The sequence below is a fragment of the Manis pentadactyla genome, chromosome 11 (genome assembly GCF_030020395.1).
Source record: "Manis pentadactyla isolate mManPen7 chromosome 11, mManPen7.hap1, whole genome shotgun sequence".
NCBI classification, from domain to species: Eukaryota; Metazoa; Chordata; class Mammalia; order Pholidota; family Manidae; genus Manis; species Manis pentadactyla.
The window spans coordinates 107,692,900-107,711,781 of NC_080029.1; the positions used below are offsets into that span (position 1 = coordinate 107,692,900).

Here is an 18,882-nt window from a genome sequence, read left to right on the forward strand (position 1 = left end):
CCAATTATCAGGTCTCCCCCACTTACCCCATTACAGTCACTGTCCATCAGCATAGTAACATGCTATAGTATCATTATTTGTCTTCTCTGTGTATACTGCCTTTCCCATGTCCCCCCTCCCCCCGCTACATTATGTGTGCTAATTGTAATGCCCTTTTTTCCCCTTTATCCCTCCCTTCCCACCCATCCTCCCCAATCCCTTTCCCTTTGGTAACTGTTAGTCCATTCTTGGGTTATGTAAGTCTGCTGCTATTTTGTTCCTTCAGTTTTTACTTTGTTTTTATACTTGACAGATGAGTGAAATCATTTGGTACTTGTCTCTCTCCGCCTGGCTTATTTCACTGAGCATAATACCCTTTAGCTCCATCCATATTGATGCAAATGGTAGGATTTGTTTTCTTCTTATGGCTGAATAATATTCCATTGTGTATATGTAGCACCTCTTCTTTATCCATTTATCTACTGATGGACACTTAGGTTGCTTCCATTTCTTGGCTATTGTAAGTAGTGCTGCGATAAACATAGGGGTGCATCTGTCTTTTACAAACTGGGCTGCTGCATTCTTAGGGTAAATTCCTAGGAGTGGAATTCCTCGGCGAAATGGTATTTCTATTTTGAGTTTTTTGAGGAGCCTCCCTCCATACTGCTTTCCACAATAGTTGAACTAATTTACATTCCCACGAGCACTGTAGAGGGTTCCCCTTTCCCCACATCCTCACCACCATTTGTTGTTTGTCTCTTGGATGTTGGCCATCCTAACTGGTGTGAGGTGATATCTCTTTGTGGTTTTAATTTGCATTTCTCTGATGATTAGCAATGTGGAGCATCTTTTCATATGCCTGTTGGCCATCTGAATTTCTTCTTTGGAGAACTGTCTGTTCAGCTCCTGTGACCATTGTTTGATTGGATTATTTGCTGTTTCTTTGTTGAGGTACGTGAGCTCTGTATATAATTTGGATGTCAACCCCTTATCCGATATCTCATTTATGAATATATTCTCCCATACTATAGGATGTCTTTTTGTTCTACTGATGGTGTCTTTTGCTGTACAGAAGCTTTTTAGTTTGATATAGTTCCACTTGTTCATTTTTGCTTTTGTTTCCCTTGCCCAGGGAGATATGTTCATGAAGAAATTCCTCATGTTTATGTCCAAGAGATTTTTGCCTATAATTTATTATAAAAGTTTTATGGTTTCATGACTTACATTCAGGTCTTTGATCCATTTTGAGTTTACTTTTGTGTATGAGGTGTTAGAGAAAAATCCAGTTTCATTCTCTTACATGTAGCTGTCCAGTTTTGCCAACACCAGCTGTTGAAGAGGCTGTCGTTTCCCCATTGTATATCCATGGCTCCTTTTTCATATATTAATTGACCATATATACTTGGGTTTATATTTGGGCTCTCTATTCTTTTCCACTGGTCTATGGGTCTGTTCTTATGCCAGTACCAAATTGTCTTTATTACTGTGGCTTTGTAGTAGAGCTTGAAATCAGGAAGCAACATTCCCCCTGCTTTATTCTTCCTTCTCATGATTGCTTTAGGTATTCCTGATCTTTGGCATTCCATATGAATTTTAGAACTATTTGCTCTAGCTCATAGAAGAATCCTATAGGTGTTTTGATAGGGATTGCATTGAATCTATAGATCGCTTTAGGCAGTATGGCCATTTTGACCATATTAATTCTTTCTACCCAAGAGCAGAGGATGAATTTCCATTTATTAGAGTCCTCTTTAATTTCTCATAAGAGTGTCTTCTCGTTTTCAGGGTATAGGTCTTTTACTTCCTTGGTTAGGTTTATTCCTTGGTATTTAATTCTTTTTGATGCAATTGTGAATGGAATAATTTTCCTGATTTCTCTTTCTGCTCGTTCATCGTTAGTGTATAGGAATGCAACAGATTTCTGTGTATTAATTTTGTATCCTGCAACTTCGCTGAATTCCGATATTAGATCTAGTAGTTTTGGAGTGGATTCTTCAGGGTTTTTTATGTACAATATCATGTCATCTGGAAACAAGGACAGTTTGACTTCTTCCTTGCCAATCTGGATTCCTTTTATTTCTTAGTGTTGTCTGATTGCTGTGGCTAGGACCTCCAGAACTATGTTGAATAAAAGTGGGGAGGGTGGGCATCCTTATCTTGTTCCCAATCTTAACAGAAAAGTTTTCAGCTTCTCATTGTTAAGTGTAATGTTGCCTGTGGGTTTGTGCCTTTATTACATTGAGGTAGTTGCCCTGTATACCCATTTTGTTGAGAGTTTTTATCATGAATGGATGTTGAATTTTGTCGAATGCTTTTTCAGCATCTATGAGATTATTGTATGGTTTTGTCCTTCTTTTTGTTGATGTAGTGGATGGTATTGGTGAATTTTCGAATGCTATACTATCCTTGCATCCCTGGGATGAATCCCACTTGATCGTGATGGATGATCTTTTTGATGTATTTTTTGAATTCAGGTTGCTAGTATTTTGTTGAGGTTTTTTGCATCTATGTTCATCAGGGATATTGGTCTGCAATTTTCTTTTTTTGTGGTGTCTTTGCCTGGTTTTGATATTAGAGTGATGTTGGCTTCATAGAATGAGTTTGGGAGTATTCCCTCATCCTCTACTTTTTGGAAAACTTTAAGGAGGATGGATATTAGGTCTTCACTAAATGTTTAATAAAATACAGCAGTGAAACCATGTGGTCCAGGAGTTTTGTTCTTAGGTAGTTTTTTGATTACCAATTCAATTTCTTTGCTAGTAATTGGTCTGTTCAGATTTCCTGTTTCTACCTGTGTCAGCCTTGGAAGATTGTATTTTTCTAGAAAGTCCATTTCTTCTAGGTTATCCAGTTTGTTTCCATATAAGTTTTCATAGTATTGTATCATAATTCTTTGTATTTCTGTGGTGTCTGTAGTGATTTTTCCTTTCTCATTTCTGATTCTGTTTATGCATATAGACTCTTTTTTTTTTTGATAAGTCTGGCTAAGGTTTTATCTATTTTGTTTATTTTCTTAAAGAACCAGCTCCTGCTTTCATTGAACCTTTCTGTTGTTTTATTCTTCTCAATTTTGTTTATTTCAGCTTCAATCTTTATTATGTCCCTCCTTCTACTGACTTTGGGCCTCATTTGTTCTTCCTTTTCTAATTTCATTAATTGTGAGTTTAGAATGCTTCATTGCATTAAATATATCATACCCCTCCCTTCTGGCCTGTAAGGTTTCTGCTGAGAAGTCCGATGATAGCCTGATGGGTTTTTCTTTGTATGTGATCTTTTTTCTCTCTCTAGCTTCTTTTAAAAGTCTTCTTTATCCTTGATCTTTGCCATTTTCATTATTGTATGTCTTGGTGTTGTCTTCCTTGGGTCTCTTGTGTTGGGAGATCTGTGCACCTCCATGGCTTGAGAGACCATCTCTTTCCCCAAATCGGGGAAGTTTTGTGCAATTACCTCAATGACACTTTCTATCGCTTTTTCTCTGTTCTTCTTCTGGTACCCCTATAATGCGAATATTGTTCTGCTTGGATTGGTCACAAAGTTCTCTCAATATTCTTTCATTTTTAGAGATTCTTTTTTGTCTCTGTTCCTCAGCTTCTTTGTATTCCTTTTCTCTAATTCCTATTACATTTACTGTCTCTTCTACTACATCTAATGTGCTTTTAAATCCCTCCATTGTATGTTCATTTCAGATAAGAAATTTCTTAATGATTGAATCTCTGACCTAAATTCATCCCTGAGTTCTTTAATATTTTCCTGTCCTTCATAAGGATGTTTACAATTTTTATTTTGAACTCTGTTTCAGGAAGATTGGTGAGTTCAGTTTCATTTGGCCCTTTTTCTGAGGTTTGTGAGGTTTTGGTCTGTACCATGTTCTTTTGACATTTCATGTTTCTATGTGGTGCTCACTAGTACCCAGAAGCCCTAGTCTCTGGAGCTGCTCAGCCCCTAGAGTCAGGTTGGGGGTCATAGGGAAGCGGAGCTGGAGCCTGGGGGGAGGAATGATCTGTTTCCTAATTCCCGTCTGCAGTGCCTGACTCTAGTGTCAGAGCCAGTGGGCTAAACACACAGGTGTTATTAGCCTCTGTGATTTGCTTCTCTAGCTGTTGTAGGCAAGGCCTCCCTGTGGCTGGCCTGATGGCAGCACAGTAACTGTGGTTTGCAAACTGGTGCTGGCAGGCTAGGAGGAAGGTGCAGCAGTCTGGGTATCATATTGGGGGACCTCGGAGTTGAGTAGGCAGCCAGGGTGATGGAGTGCCTGAAGCTCCTCATAGTCCCCAACCAGCTGGGCCGAGCGCACCCAGACAAACTTGTCCAGCTCTCCCCTCCCTCCCGTAGCAAGCTCCTTGCAAACCACACCCCTTCAGCAACCCTCTTGCTGCAAGGAAGTCTCTCAGACTGCCTGCCTTTCCTGTGAAACAGAGTGGCCCAATGTAGATCCCCTACTCCACAAACAGCCGGAATGTCAGTCTCTCCAGCACTGTGCCTGTCTCAGCTCCCCAACATCCAGAGCACCTCACAATATAGGTTTCTGCTCACAAAGCAAATCTCCAGGGCCAGGTGTTCAGTAGTCACAAGCTTCCACCCCCTCCCCGCTCCATTACTCTTCCTCCCGCTAGTGACCTGGGGTGGGGGAAGGGCTTGGGTCCAACTGGGTTAAGGCTTTCGTATGTTACCCTGTTTTGTGATGTCTGCTCTGTTCCGAGGTCTGTATGCATTCTGATTCAGCCTTTTTTCTTGTGTTTTTGGGTTAGTTGTATCAATTAACTATATTTTTGTACTATTTATGGTTTGGGGAGGAGTTCTCCATCTCACCTCTCACGCCACCATCTTCAGTCTCCCTCTCTTGTGTTTTCTTTTAAAGAGTTTCATAGTTTTACCTCTTACTTAAGATTATCTTTTGTGTTTCCCTTACCAGTGATATCTCTGGTTCTTTCTCTTGTCAGTTGTTTAACTAAGCCTTAAACTAGCCTCCTTTCTCTTCTTACAGTGATATTGAGATAGGAAATTGCTGTTTACTAAAAGGGTTACCATAGACCTATGGCTTGGAGACTGACCAATATCAACATTAATAATAAAATCATCTTATATTTTCTATCATTTTTTTGCCTTTAATATTATCTCATTTAATTCTTTAAAAAAATTTTTATTAACATAAAATTGGTATACAATCTTATGAAAGTTTCACATGAGAAAACAATGTGGTTACTACATTTACCCATATTATCAAGTCCCCACCCATACCCCAATGCAGCCACTGTTTATCAGATGCCACAGATTCACTATTTGCCTTCTCTCTGCTACACTGTTTTCTCCGTGATCCCCCACACCATGTGTACTAAACATAGCACCCCTCCATCCCATCCCCTTCTCCCTCCCTCCACAACCTCCCTCCCACAACCTTCCCCTTTGGTAACCACTAGTCTCTTCTTGGAGTCTCTGAGTCTGCTGTAAACTGTTCCTTCAGTTTGCTTTGTTTTTATACTCCACAAATGAAGGAAATCGTTTGGCACTTGTCTTTCTCCACCTGGCTTATTTCACTGAGCATAAAGTCCTCCAGTCCTCCAGTTCCATCCATGTTGTTGCAAATGGTAGGATTTGTTTCTTTCTTATGGCTGAATCGTATTCCATTGTATATATGTACCACATCTTCTTTATCCATTCATCTACTGATGGACACTTAGGTTACTTCCATATCTTGGCTATTGCCAATAGTGCTGCAATAAACATAGGGGTGCATATGTCTTTTTGAATCTGAGAAGTTATATTCTTTGGTTAAATTCCATGGAGTGTGATTCCCAGGTCAAATGGTATTTTTATTTTGAGTTTTTTGAGGAACCACCCTCCATATTGCTTTCCACAATGGTTGAACTAGCTTACATTCCCACCAGCAGTGTTGGAGTGTTCCTCTTTCTCATCATCCTCACCAGCATTTGTTGTTCTTAGTCTTTTCGATGCTGGCCATCCTTACTGGTGTGACATGATATCTCACTGTGGTTTCAGTTTGCATTTCTTGATGATTAGTGATGTGGAGCATCTTTTCCTGTGTCTATTGGCCTTCTGAATTTCTTCTTTGGAGAACTGTCACTTCATATCCTGTGCCTGATTTTTAATTGGGTTATTTGCTTTTTGGGTGTTGAGGCAAGTGAGTTCTTTATATATTTTGGATGTTAACCCCTTGTTGGATATGTCATTTACAAGTATTATTCTCCCATACTGTAGGATGCCTTTTTTGTTCTGTTGATGTTTTTCCTTTGCAGTGCAGAAACTTCTTAGTGTGATGTAGTCTCATGAGTTCATTTTTGCTTTTGTTTCCCTTGATCAAGGAGATGCATTCAGGAAGATCTCATGGTTATATTTAGGAGATTTTTGCCTATGTTGTGTTCTAAGAGTTTTATGGTTTCATGACTTACATTCAGGTCTTTGATCCTTTTTGAGTTTACTTTTGTGTATGAGGTTAAACAATAATCCAGTTTCATTCTCTTCCATGTAGCTGTCCAGTTTTGCCAACACCAGCTGTTGAAGAGGCTGTCATATCTCCATTGTACATGACTCCTTTATCGTATATAAATTGACCATATATGGTTGGGTTTATATCTGGGCTCTCTCTTCTGTCCCATTGGTCTATGGGTCTGTTCTTGTGCCAGTACCAAATTGTCTTGGTTACTGTGGCTTTGTAGAAGAGCTTGAAGGTGGGGACCATAATCCCCCCTCTGCTTTATTATTCCTTCTCAGGATTGTTTTGGCTATTCGGCGTCTTTTGTCATTCCATATGAATTTTAGAACGATTTTCTCTAGTTCGTTGAAGAAAGCTGTTGGTATTTTGATAGGAATTGCATTTGAATCTGTAGATTGCTTTGGGCAGGATGACCATTTTGACAATATTAATTTCTTCCTATCCATGAGCACAGAAGTGTTTCCATTTATTGGTATTTTCTTTAATTTCTCTCATGAGTGTTTTCTACTTCTCAGAGTATAGTTTTTTCACTTCCTTGGTTAGGTTTATTCCTAGGTATTTATTCTTTTTGATGCAACTGTGAATGGAATTGTTTTCCTGATTTCTCTCTCTGATAGTTCATTGTTAGTGTATAGGAATGCCATAGATTTCTGCGTATTAATTTTGTATCCTGTAACTTTGCTGGATTCAGATATTAGATCCAGTAGCCTTGGAGTGGATTCTTTAGGGTTTTTTTATGTACAATGTCATGTAATCTGGAAACAGGGACAGTTTAACTTTTTCCTTGCCCATCTGGATGCCTTTTATTTCTTTGTGTTGTCTGATTGCCGTGGCTAGGACTTCCAGTACTATGTTGAATAGAACTGGGGAGAGTGGGCATCCTTGTCTTGTTCCCAATCTTAAAGGAAAAGCTTTCAGCTTCTCACTGTTAAGTATAATGTTGGCTGTGGGTTTGTCGTATATGGCCTTTATTATGTTGAGGTACTTGCCCTCTATACCCATTTTGTTGAGAGTTTTTGTCATGAATGGATGTTGAATTTTGTCATATGCTTTTTCAGCATCTATAGAGATGATCATGTGGTTTTTGTCCTTCTTTTTGTTGATGTGGTGGATGATGTTGATGGATTTTCGAAGGGTGCACCATCCTTGCATTCTTGGAATAAATCCTACTTGATTATGATGTTATTTTTTTAATGTGTTTTTGAATTCAGTTTGCTAATGTTTTGTTGAGTATTTTTGCATCTATGTTCATCAGGGATATTGGTCTGTAATTTCCTTTTTTTGTGGTGTGTTTAGCTGTTTTTGGTATTAGAGTGCTGGTGGCCTCATAGAATGAGTTTGGAAGTATTCCCTCCTCTTCTACTTTTCAGAAAACTTTAAGGAGAATGGGTATTAGGTCTTCACTAAATGTTTTATAAAATTCAGCTTTGAAGCCATCTGTTCCATGGGTTTTGTTCTTTGGTAGGGTTTTGATTACCGGTTCAATTTTGTTGCTGGTAATTGGTCTGTTCTGATTTTCTGTTTCTTTCTGGGTCAGCCTTGGAAGGTTGTATTTTTCTAGAAAGTTGTCCATTTCTTCTAGATTATCCAGTTTGTTAGCATATAACTTTTCATAGTATTCTCTAATAATTCTTAGTATTTCTTTGGTGTCCGTAGTGATTTTTCCTTTCTCATTTTTGATTCTGTTTATGTGAGTAGACTCTTTTTTTTCCTTGATGAGTCTGTGTAGGGATTTATCTATTTTGTTTATTTTCTCAAAGAACCAGCTCTTGCTTTCTTTGATTCTTTCTAGTGTTTTATTCTTCTTGATTTTATTTATTTATGCTCTAATCTTTATTATGTCCGTCCCTCTACTGACTTTCGGCCTCATTTGTTCTTCTTTGTCTACTTTTGTTAATTGTGAGTTTAGACTGCTCATGTGGGATTGTTGTTTTTTCCTGAAGTATGCCTGTATTGCAATATACTTTCCTCTTAGCATGGCCTTAGCTGTGTCCCACACATTTTCCTGTGTTGAGTTATTGTTGTCATTTGTCTCCATATATTGCTTGATTTCTGTTTATATTTGGTCATCGATCCATTGGTTATTTAGGAGCGTGTTGTGAAGCCTCCGTGTGTTTGTTGGATTTTTCATTTTCTTTGGTAATTTATTTCTATTTTCATACCTTTGTGTTCTGAGGAACTTATTGGTACAGTTTCAGTCTTTTTGTGGCCTCGTATATGATCTATTCTTGAAAATGTTCCATGTGCACTTGAAAAGAATGTGTATTCTGCTGCTCTTGGTGTAGAGTTCTGTAAATGTCTGTTAGGTCTTTCTGTTCTAATATGTTGTTCAGTGCCTCTGTCTCCTTACTTATTTTCTGTCTGGTTGATCTGTTCTTTAGAGTTAGTGGAGTGTTGAAGTCTCCTAGAATAAGTGCATTGCATTATATTTCCCCTTTTAATTCTGTTAGTATTTGTTTCACATATGTGGGTGCTCCTGTGTTGGACACATAGATATTTATAATGGTTATATCTTCTTGTTGGATTGACCCTTTCATCATTGTGTAATGTTCTTCTTTGTCTCTTGTGACTTTCTTTGTTTTGAAGTCTATTTGTCTGACAAGTCAAGTTCTGTAACTCCCGCTTTTTTCTCCCTATTGTATGAAATATCTTTTTCCATCCCTTCACTTTCAGTCTGTGTGTGTCTTTGGGTTTAACATGAGTCTCTTGTAGGTAGCATATAGATGGGTCTTATTTTCTTATCCATTCAGTGACTCTATATCTTTTGATTGGTGCATTCAGCCCATTTACATTTAGGGTGATTATCGATAGGTATGTACTTATTGTTATTGCAGGCTTTAGATTCGTGTCTACCAAAGGTTCAAGGTTAACTTTCTTACTAAGAGTCTGACTTTATTCACTTAATATGCTATTACAAACACAATCTAAAGGTTCTTTTTTATTATTTCTCCTCCTTTTTCTTCCTCCTCCATTCTTTATATTTTAGGTATAATAATCTATACTCTTTGTCTGTCCCTTGACTGACTTTGGGGATAGTTAATTTAATTTAGCATTTGCTTAGTAATTAGCCATCTACTTTCTTTACTGTGGTTTTATTACATCTGGTGATAGCTATTAAACCTTAGGAACACTTCCATCTATAGCAGTCCTCCAAAATACACTGTAGAGATGGTGTGTGGTTGGTAAATTCTCTTGGCTTTTGCTTATCTGGAAATTGTTTAATCCCTCCTTCAAATTTAAATTATAATCTTGCCGGATAAAGTAATCTTGGTTCGAGGCCCTTCTGCTTCATTGCGTTAAATGCATCATGCCACTTCCTTCTGGCCTGTAACATATCTGCTGAGAAGTCTGATGTTAGCCTGATGGGCTTTTCTTTGTATGAGATCTAATTTCTCTCTCTGGCCACTTTTAATAGTCTGTCCTTATCCTTGATCTTTGCCATTTTAATTACTATATGTGGTGTTGTCTTTCTTAGGTCCCTTGTGTTGGGAGATCTGTGCACCTCCATGGCCTGAGAGACTATCTCCTTCCACAGACTGGGGTAGTTTTCAGCAATTATCTCCTCAAAAACACTTTCTATCCCTTTTTCTCTCTCTTCTTCTGGTACCCCTATAATGCGATATTATTCAGTTTGGATTGGTCACACAATTCTCTCAATATTCTTTCATTCTTAGAGATCCTTTTTTCTCTCTTTGCCTCAGCTTCTTTGTATTTCTGTTCTCTAATTTCGATTTCATTTATTGCCTCCTCCACCGTATCTCATCTTCTTTTAATACCCTCCATTGTGCTCTTCTACGATTGGATCTCCTACCAGAATTCATTCCTGAGTTCTTGAATGTCTTTCCGTACTTCCATGAGTATGTTAATGATTTTTATTTTGAACTCCCTTTCTGGAAGATTCATGAGGTCAGTGTCATTTGAATATTTCTCAGGAGTTGTATTCACAATTTTACTTTGTACCACGTTCCTTTGGCATTTTATATGTGTGTGTGGCACCATCTAGTGCCCAAAAGCTCTACTGTCTGGAGCTGCTCAGTCCTGAAGCAATGTTGGAGGTTGCAAGGGAGTGGCATTGGTTCCTGGGGTGAGGGAAGAGCTATTTCCTATTTCCTGGCTGCTCTGCCTGTCTCTACTGACTGAACCAGTGGGCCAAGTACACAGATATAAGCCTCTATGCTTTGCATTTGTAGTTGCTGTAGACAGATCTTCCCTCTGGCTGGCCTAACGCCAGCGTAGGGTTTGCCGGTTTACGAACCAGGTGGGGCTGTCTGGGAGAAAGGCGCAGTAGGCTGTGTATCATGGAGGGGGTCCTTGGAGCTGTGTGTCCAGCCAGGGAGCTGGAGCATTTGAAGATTGTGAAAGCTCCCAACCTGCTGGGCAGAGTGCACCCAGACAATTTTGTCTACCTGTCCTTTCTCCTGAGCAGGAAGCTCTGTGCAATCCTTTCCCCTTTAGCAGCCCTCTTGCTATGGGCTTCCTTTTTAGGAAGTCTCTCAGACTGCCCACCTGTCTTTTTTTCCCAGAGCAGCTAGATATGGATCCCTGCTTTCCACAAGCAGCTGGAATCTCAGACCCTCCAGGAATTCTGCCTGTCTTAGGTTTCCAACCCCCTAATCATGAGAGTACCATGCAGGCACCAGGAAATGTAGGTTTGTGCTCCTAGAGCAGATCTCCTGAGTTAGGTATTCAGCAGTCCCAGGCCTCCACTCCCTCACAGATCTATTTCTCTTCCTCCCGCTGTTGAGCTGTGGTGGACAAAGGGCTTGGATCCCGCCAGGCCATGACTTTGGTACATTACCGTGTTCCGTGAGGGCTGCTCTTTTCTCTAGGTGTATTTAGTCTGGCACAGTCCTCTTTCCTGTTTCTCTTTCAGGATTAGTTGAATTAATTATATTTTCATATTATATGTGGTTTTAGGCGGAAGCCTCTGTCTCGCTTCTCATGCCGCCATCTTGAATCCTCTTATTTAATCCTTATAGTACCCTTCTAATTTAACATTGAACAGATTGTAAAACTGCTTGTGGCTGGAGTAGTTTCCATTCCTTGGAGAAGTGACGGTAGAATCTAGAATCCATGGAAATTTCACAGGGGTGTCTTTTAAATACTACATTTTTTGAAAAAACATAGGCAGTAATGAAATGGGCTTTTATTTCATTTATTTGATTGTACACTCTTTCCCCAGTACTGGGTATCATTTATGTTATTATATATATTATTATTTAATCCTTAAACATTTTCTTGATGTTGATATTATTCTTCCCATTTCAGAAAAGAAGAAATCTTGGTGTTAAATACTTTGAAGTTCAATAGTAATCTTTGAGTCTAAGATTTGAACTCTTCTCATTCACTCCTCTTCACTGGTAGCCTTATGTTCTTACTCTTATCTATATTTTATGTGACACTGTCCCAACTTTATTTCAAGGCAGTCTCAAAACTTTTATTTACTTACTTGTTAAGATCCTTGATCGGTCAGGGTTTATACTTAATCTCTTGCATAGCAACTTTGCTGCTTGAATGGCCTTCTCATGGTGTTACTCTAACTATATTGATGATGACCTTTGGGATAGACTTGCTTATGTTGTATTTCCCTAGACTAGGAGAACATTGTTCTAGGCCAGATTGTTCCTGTACGTAGTAAAACTGACAGAACCACTTATACATATCCAGACTACATTAGGAACACTCAGTTCTGCTGGCTTCGTTTCTTTTAAAGACTTTGTAGAACTTCATTCATCTATTTTGTTCACATCCTGTCCTTACTTAGCATGTTGCATATTTCCAGTATTGAAGCCCTCAAGCCATCTAGCTTCACCCAGGTTCCTGAATGGGGCTGGATGTGGCTGGGAAGAATCATAGAAGCAAGCAGATTGGTGCCTCACAATTTTATAGTATCCAACTTGTTTTTTGATAGTAAGTTGCCAAACTGTAATGTATCTCAGTCAGTTCCCTTTCCTTCCTTTCAGTGGCGGTTCCAAAATCCTGTCATTTTCCTCATCCCCCAGAGGGAAATAAATAAAAAATAAATGAAGTTTCCCAAGCACTAACACCCATAACTTCTAGCCTCTCCACAAAATGTTGTGTGTATCTATACCTGTCCCTTTCTCTCCTACCTCCTGGTCTCTTAATTCTTTCCTACCTCTTCCAGTCTGTTTATCTTCACTGAACCTCCCATCCCTTCTTGTGTCCTTGGCCTTGCTTTAACAATTATCTTCCTGCATCTTCACTATCTTTGTTGGTTCCATTCCCTTAGTACACGTGTACATGCATTCATGTGAAGTCTCTGTGAACTTCATGGGGTCATCATCATCTTGAACTCATTCCTTTAACTTGCTTCTTATTCCTTTCAAAACAAACAGTATGTTAAAAAAATCTGGCAATAATCATCTCATCTCTGTTTTCTCCTAGCACTCTATTTTCATCCCTTCTCACTGGTCCATCTCATAACTACAGGTGTTTTCACTCAGCACCAGTATGCTGATGGCTTCCCATTTTTGTTTCCAGAGCCCTCTCCTTGTTTTAAACTTTTATACCCAACTTCCTCTCAGACACCCTCTATGAGGCATTTTGCAGTTGCTCAACTTAGCACGCCCCAGTAAGTTCATCTGACATCTCCATGTGCTCCTTGTTTCATGCATACATGGTATCTTACATATTCATTTATTTAGGAAATATTTATTGACTGACTGACTGCATACTATGTATCAGGCACTTATGTGGGCACTGGGAACAAAACATCAATTTTCTGCCTTAAGAGAGCTAATATTCTAGTAGATAATAACACGTTTTGGCTCATAATATTGGTCAATGATGTATCTTTATTAACTCTGATTTTCATAATAACCTATGAAGTAGATTTTATTACTCTCCTCATTGTGCAGATGAAGTAACTTCCCCAAGGTTATGTGATAGAGCAAGAATTCAAACCTAGGAAGTTTGGCTTGGGGCCAGTACTCTTCCTTTATGCCAGAATTTCACGACCTTGGCACTGTTATCTCTGGGCTGGACAGTTCTTTGTGTGGGGGACAGTCCTGTGCTTTGTAGGGTGTGTACCAACAGTCTTGGCCTCTGCCCACTGAATTCAAGCATCAGCACCTCCCCTCCAGGGTGACAACCAAAAATATACCCAGGTGTTGCCAGACATCCTTTGGGGGCAACATTGTCTTATATGTTACTAGAACCCAGTGCTTCTGTTATAATACTGGTTAATTAATATTTTGAATCATCTCTATGCTTGATGATGAGCTCCTCAAGGACCAAAGATCAAATCTTTCTATTCTTAGCACTTAAATGCATACATGTATGCCTCTTTTCCCTTGGGGAGTTAACTTAAATTTAAAGTGTTTACTGAGCCACCTACATTGTGCAGGCTTGTTGTTAGTTGAGATAGGACAATGAAGGCAGACCACAGCATAAGTTATTTTAAAGGCCAGGACGTTTTTTTTCACCATTGCATTTTCCAGTGCCTTTTTAGGTCGTTTACCGTGCCATTATATTTGTAAGACTTGCCAAATGAATGAATAAATGCATTGGTCCATCTCAGTAATCCTCCTAAAGAATTGCATGAAAGTACTTTAACCAGCTTCATGTCACTGAGCTGCGAAGTTAATTTCTCTGGTGCAGGTTTGTTATTGTCTCGTTTTTAGTGGACACTGGGGGCTAAATATTAATTAAAAGGAAGTGTTTTATTTACTTTATCAGATATCTTTGTATTTCACCTATAATTTATGGCAGTTTTCTTTTGTCAGTAACTCTTGAACGACAGGAGATTTACCTCTTTGCTTTGGGTTGCTAACCTGTTTGAGTAAGAGACGTTCTGGACTATAGGAAAGTAGACTTAATTGGGAGTCAAAATTGTACCCTAAGTAGATCTCTAAGTCCAGTCTTCTTTTGAAGATCATTAGTGTTATCACCATTAAAGATCTAACCCCTTAAATATGTGTTTGGCCTTAAATATATTATAGTCACTGTGCTTCCTAATCTCTCACTCTTAGTTTTGTCTTTGAGATATTTGAAGACAACGAAGGCAAGTTCTTTCTGAGCAGATAAGCGTCATCTCCCTCACTTCCGTCATGGCCGCAGCAGTCTGCAGCACTCTTGCTGTATTTACAAATCTCCTGGGTCTTAGGGTTGCACAAAATCCTCCAATAACTGGATCTGAAAATTAAAGCATCAGAGTTGGAAGCAACCATGAAGGTCCTTTAGTCCACCCACTGACTGGATTTAACCCCAAAGGTTTTCAATCCTTTTTTCTGAAGTAATTTCACCCTAAATGACATACACTTATACAACATGTTAACATGGGGGCTGAGATAAAGTCCTGAAAATGCTGGAGGAAATAAAGTTACTATTGTAATGAATTATTGCTACATATATTACTGCATATAGAAAATAGTTACAGGCTGTTGGTGATGGACATTTCCTTATAGGCTAGTTGTAACGTTGTTGAAGTTATTAAAAAAATTTAGTTTGCAAGTGAATGAAAATGATATATATTGAGTTACAGAATTATAACTGACTTTGAATCCACTATAATTTATGTTTTAAAAGTAAACAACTTATTTTCCTTGTTTTTTATTACAAATTGGTTGTAATATTTAATCTCTCAACTGATGCTAACAAGGTGGTATGAATGCCAGGAGGTAATTAGATTTGAGAAAAAATATGTAATTTTTAAAATCCAAGTCCACAGACTCCTGAATCTAGTTCTCAGGTTACCTTTATTTGGGTTCATGAAATTAGCCCAAAGTGGCCAGACCTAGAAGCTTGGAGAAAACCAATATACAGAGATTTAGAATAGAGATACTCTGTACCCAAATTTAGATCACAGACCTAACCCAGGAGAGAATCAGCAGAGACAAGAGAGGACGTGTATGGGAAGGCAGCCCAGGAGAATTACAGGGAGGCTTGCTGCCTGCCATCAGACCTCTCAACCAGAGCCCAAAGTGCCTCCACCCGAATTCTTTTATGTGACCCCATCAATTCCCTTCATTGTTTTAGCCAGTTTGGTTGGATTTTTCCATTATTTGTAACTAATGAGAAGATTCCTGATTGGTACCTTGGCCCAGAAGAGATGAGGTAGGTCCTTTGAGCCAAAGAGGAGCAGGTTAACTCTGGTATTGGTTAGTCTAGAGATCAGACTGGAGCAGTGGTGCTCCAGAATCCTGAGGGCTCTGCGGGGAGGCCTCAGGAGGCACACTGAGGGTGGGAAGGGGAGGACTTTGGGAGCTCCACTCCTCCTGTGTGTATTGTTCAGGTAAAAAATTTTATATATGTTTTTACCTGGTTTCCACATAATACATAGTTTGAGGAAAGGATGCTGTCTTTTAGATGAGTTTACAACACTGTGCTAGGCCTTCTGGGAGCACTTTTGCATGTCTTCTGGCATGGAAGAGCATACCTCCAAAATAACTATGGGCATGGGGCAGAGAGCATGCTCAGAACTCATGTATTTCAGCCTAGCAGATTATCATCTTCTCTAACAATAGCCATGCAGCTTCAGTTAATGCTCCGCTTAATAGGCAAGAAACATTAAAGACTTTCCTAAGGTCACATTGCTCAGGATTAGACAGGCTCACGATTCACACTCAGGCCCATCTGACTCCACGCTGTTTTCCCACTGCTGAGCACTTACTCACTAGTTCAGATATATTGTATATAATAAATATGTTATTTATCTTACTGCCCTTACAAACATGGTCTAATTTAGTGTCCTGTGATTTTTTTTTTAATTAAGTCTCTAGAATTTTCTGAAAGGTTTAAATTATTACTGATTGTGGGGATTTGAGAAATCACAAATCAGTTTATTATGTCACCTTTAATTCTACACATATTAGAATGTTATTTCTTACATTCTGTTGGGTCTGAGTTTAGAGACCAGAGGAAGGGAAGAGACGTTGGAGGTTAGTGAGGCAGCCAAATGGGCTCTGGCTTGGTGGTTCTGTCTTCAGAAGATAAGATTTTTAAGATAGTCAGTCTGCATTATGTAGGAATGATTTGTGGTATTAGGGGTTCCTGGAATTCAGGAAAATTTTGCTTTATTGCATAGAATAGAAGGACTCATTTGATATTTAAAAAAATGTTTAATGCAATTAAAAACAAATCATTTGCTCTGGCCCAGGAGGAGATGATCTACTGCCATATTTAAACGTCATGGTAAATATGAGCCTCGTAAAGAATTTAGGCTTTCAGGAAAATCTCAGTGAAGACTGCTGCCTGAAATTATATGATATATATGTTAAGAATGTGGCACTATCACATTCTTATTTACAGAGATTTGAATTTACCAAACATTTCTTAATTCTTTATTTACTTATTTATGCAAACCTATTTTTTACACAGTAATATCTGATCATTTGATTGTTCTTTGCATTTTTCATTTCAAGATGACTCGAGGAGAACTGCATCTAGTGCTGTAACAGAAACGGGCCCTCCGGCAATGCCAAGGTTACCTTCCTGCTGTCCCCAGCACTCGCCCTGTGGAGGGTCGGCACAGAACCACCATGCATTAGGACACCCGCACACAAGCTGCTTTCCGCAGCATGGCCACCATTTTCAACATCATCACCACCACCATCACACTCCCCACCCAGCTGTTCCTGCCTCTCCCTCCTTTACTGACCCTCCCTGCCCTGTGGAAAGGCCTCCGCAGATACAGGCACCTTGTGCAGCAAACAGTGGTTCTGGTACCGGCTACCACGACCAGGTATATCGAATTTCATGAGGTTTTCTTAATTTTTTAAAATTGTGGTACCTTTCGGAGGAAAGAAAAACCAACCCAGTGATAAATTGTGCATAATAAATAAGTTATTTTTCTTACTGTTCTCGCAAAAAAGGCCTAATTTAGTGCCCTGTGGTTTTTGTTTTTTTTTTTTTTTTTAATTAAGTCTCTAGGATATTCTGAAAGTTCTAAATTATTACTGATTGCGGGGCCCAGGGATATGGGAAATCAGAAATTATCACTATTTTTAATATTAGAATTTTAATACTGGCTTTTTTGTTTTTAGTTAAATACAGGTGAATTGATCCCTGAGATATTATTTCAAATAAAGTATTGAAATATCCGTGTTAACCTGATTAATGAGAAATTGGGAAAGTTCCCTGTTTTTTTTTCCCCCTGTTCCACCTGTTCTGGAGCTCCCTGTAATCTACACTCACCTAGAAATAAGTAGCCTTCTCAGATGCAAACCTGTGACATAGTTTCTTGGGAGCAGATAAGGTTTTTAGTTTACAGGGAATTGAAATGCCAGCAAAAAATTATAATTAGTCAGTGCATATTATTAGTGAGTGCTGGAAAGGTCAGATAATATTGAATTAGTATGGGGTAAATGAATTCATTTTTATATGCTATTTTAACTTTTGCTGTGTTATGTCTGTGTATAATTGTGATAAAACCTGGATGGTATATACTTTAAAAAATGAAATGTAATTTCAAGGTAAAGTTGTAATTGACATACGTGCTAGAAGAAAGTCAAAAAGAAAATTCAGAGAAGCTGGTTTTCTCTTACCTCGTGACCTTGCCTAATATACTTTCTTCATGTCTTAAATTTTGATGGTTCTGTCTTCTGGATCTAACAAATTAAAAATAATTAAGAACGAAGGGTGTTCCCTTATAAAAAAAAGTAGTTGCTTTATAAGAAATTTAGAAGAGTTTTTTAGAAAATATGATTTAAGGAGATTTTTAGTTGATGTTTTGATTCTGGTAACAGTTCTAAATATTAGCATCCACTGATCCTCTAGACCTGTTCCCTCTTGGGAATGAGGAAGCAGCAAGAAAAATTTTTCAGTCTGAATTAAAGGCCTTGCTTAGAAGCAATAATTATTTACTGGAAATTTGAGCTGAAAGGAGGGTTTATAAGTAGAGTAGGAAAACAGTGAGGAATTGGACCTACCAACTCTCCCACATTCATTTAAGAGCTGCCAAAAGGTGCTCCTTTTGTTCACAGAATATCGTTGTTGCTGAAATTATGAAATACACAGCTGGTTTGAGAGATCATTTGTGTATGCAGCATTTTCTATCTGAGTTTATTGCAGGTAGAATCTCTTTGATGGTTCTGCTCATTATGAAATTAATGTAACCTACTCACCTGTCTTTAAGTAGAGGTACGTATTTGGATTGCACACAAAACTTAAGGAGAGTCATCAGTATTGATAATGGGTATAAAGGTGAACAGAGAGTGATGTTTTGAAGGTAAGAACAGTTTGAGACCCATACGTTTAGCAGACTCTGAAATTAGCCACATGCTCATGAGATAATTTCAGACAGTCTCCAGGGGAGACCTCTGTGAGCCCAGGAGGAGGCTGAGGAGTGGGGAAAGGAAACTGATCTGAGGATCTGTGATCATAGGTATTTTACGATTAAGTGCCAGATCGTAGATAGGCAGAGAAAGATTGGGGAGGATTAGGTTTCAGAACAGAGAAATCACACCAGTCACCTGACTCTCAATAGCCCTTCC

The 18,882-nt window shown here is 38.8% G+C and overlaps 1 protein-coding gene across 6 annotated transcripts in view; it reads left to right on the forward strand.

Annotated features, from left to right (window-relative positions):
• RNF111 (ring finger protein 111) overlaps positions 1–18,882 on the forward strand; it is a 109,492-nt gene that overhangs the window by 72,964 nt on the left and 17,646 nt on the right. For all 6 annotated transcript variants that reach the window (XM_057488849.1, XM_057488853.1, XM_057488854.1 and 3 more), the window contains one exon: positions 16,813–17,132. In XM_057488849.1, the coding sequence (XP_057344832.1) occupies positions 16,813–17,132 (320 nt within the window). The remainder of the gene's footprint in view (positions 1–16,812; positions 17,133–18,882) is intronic.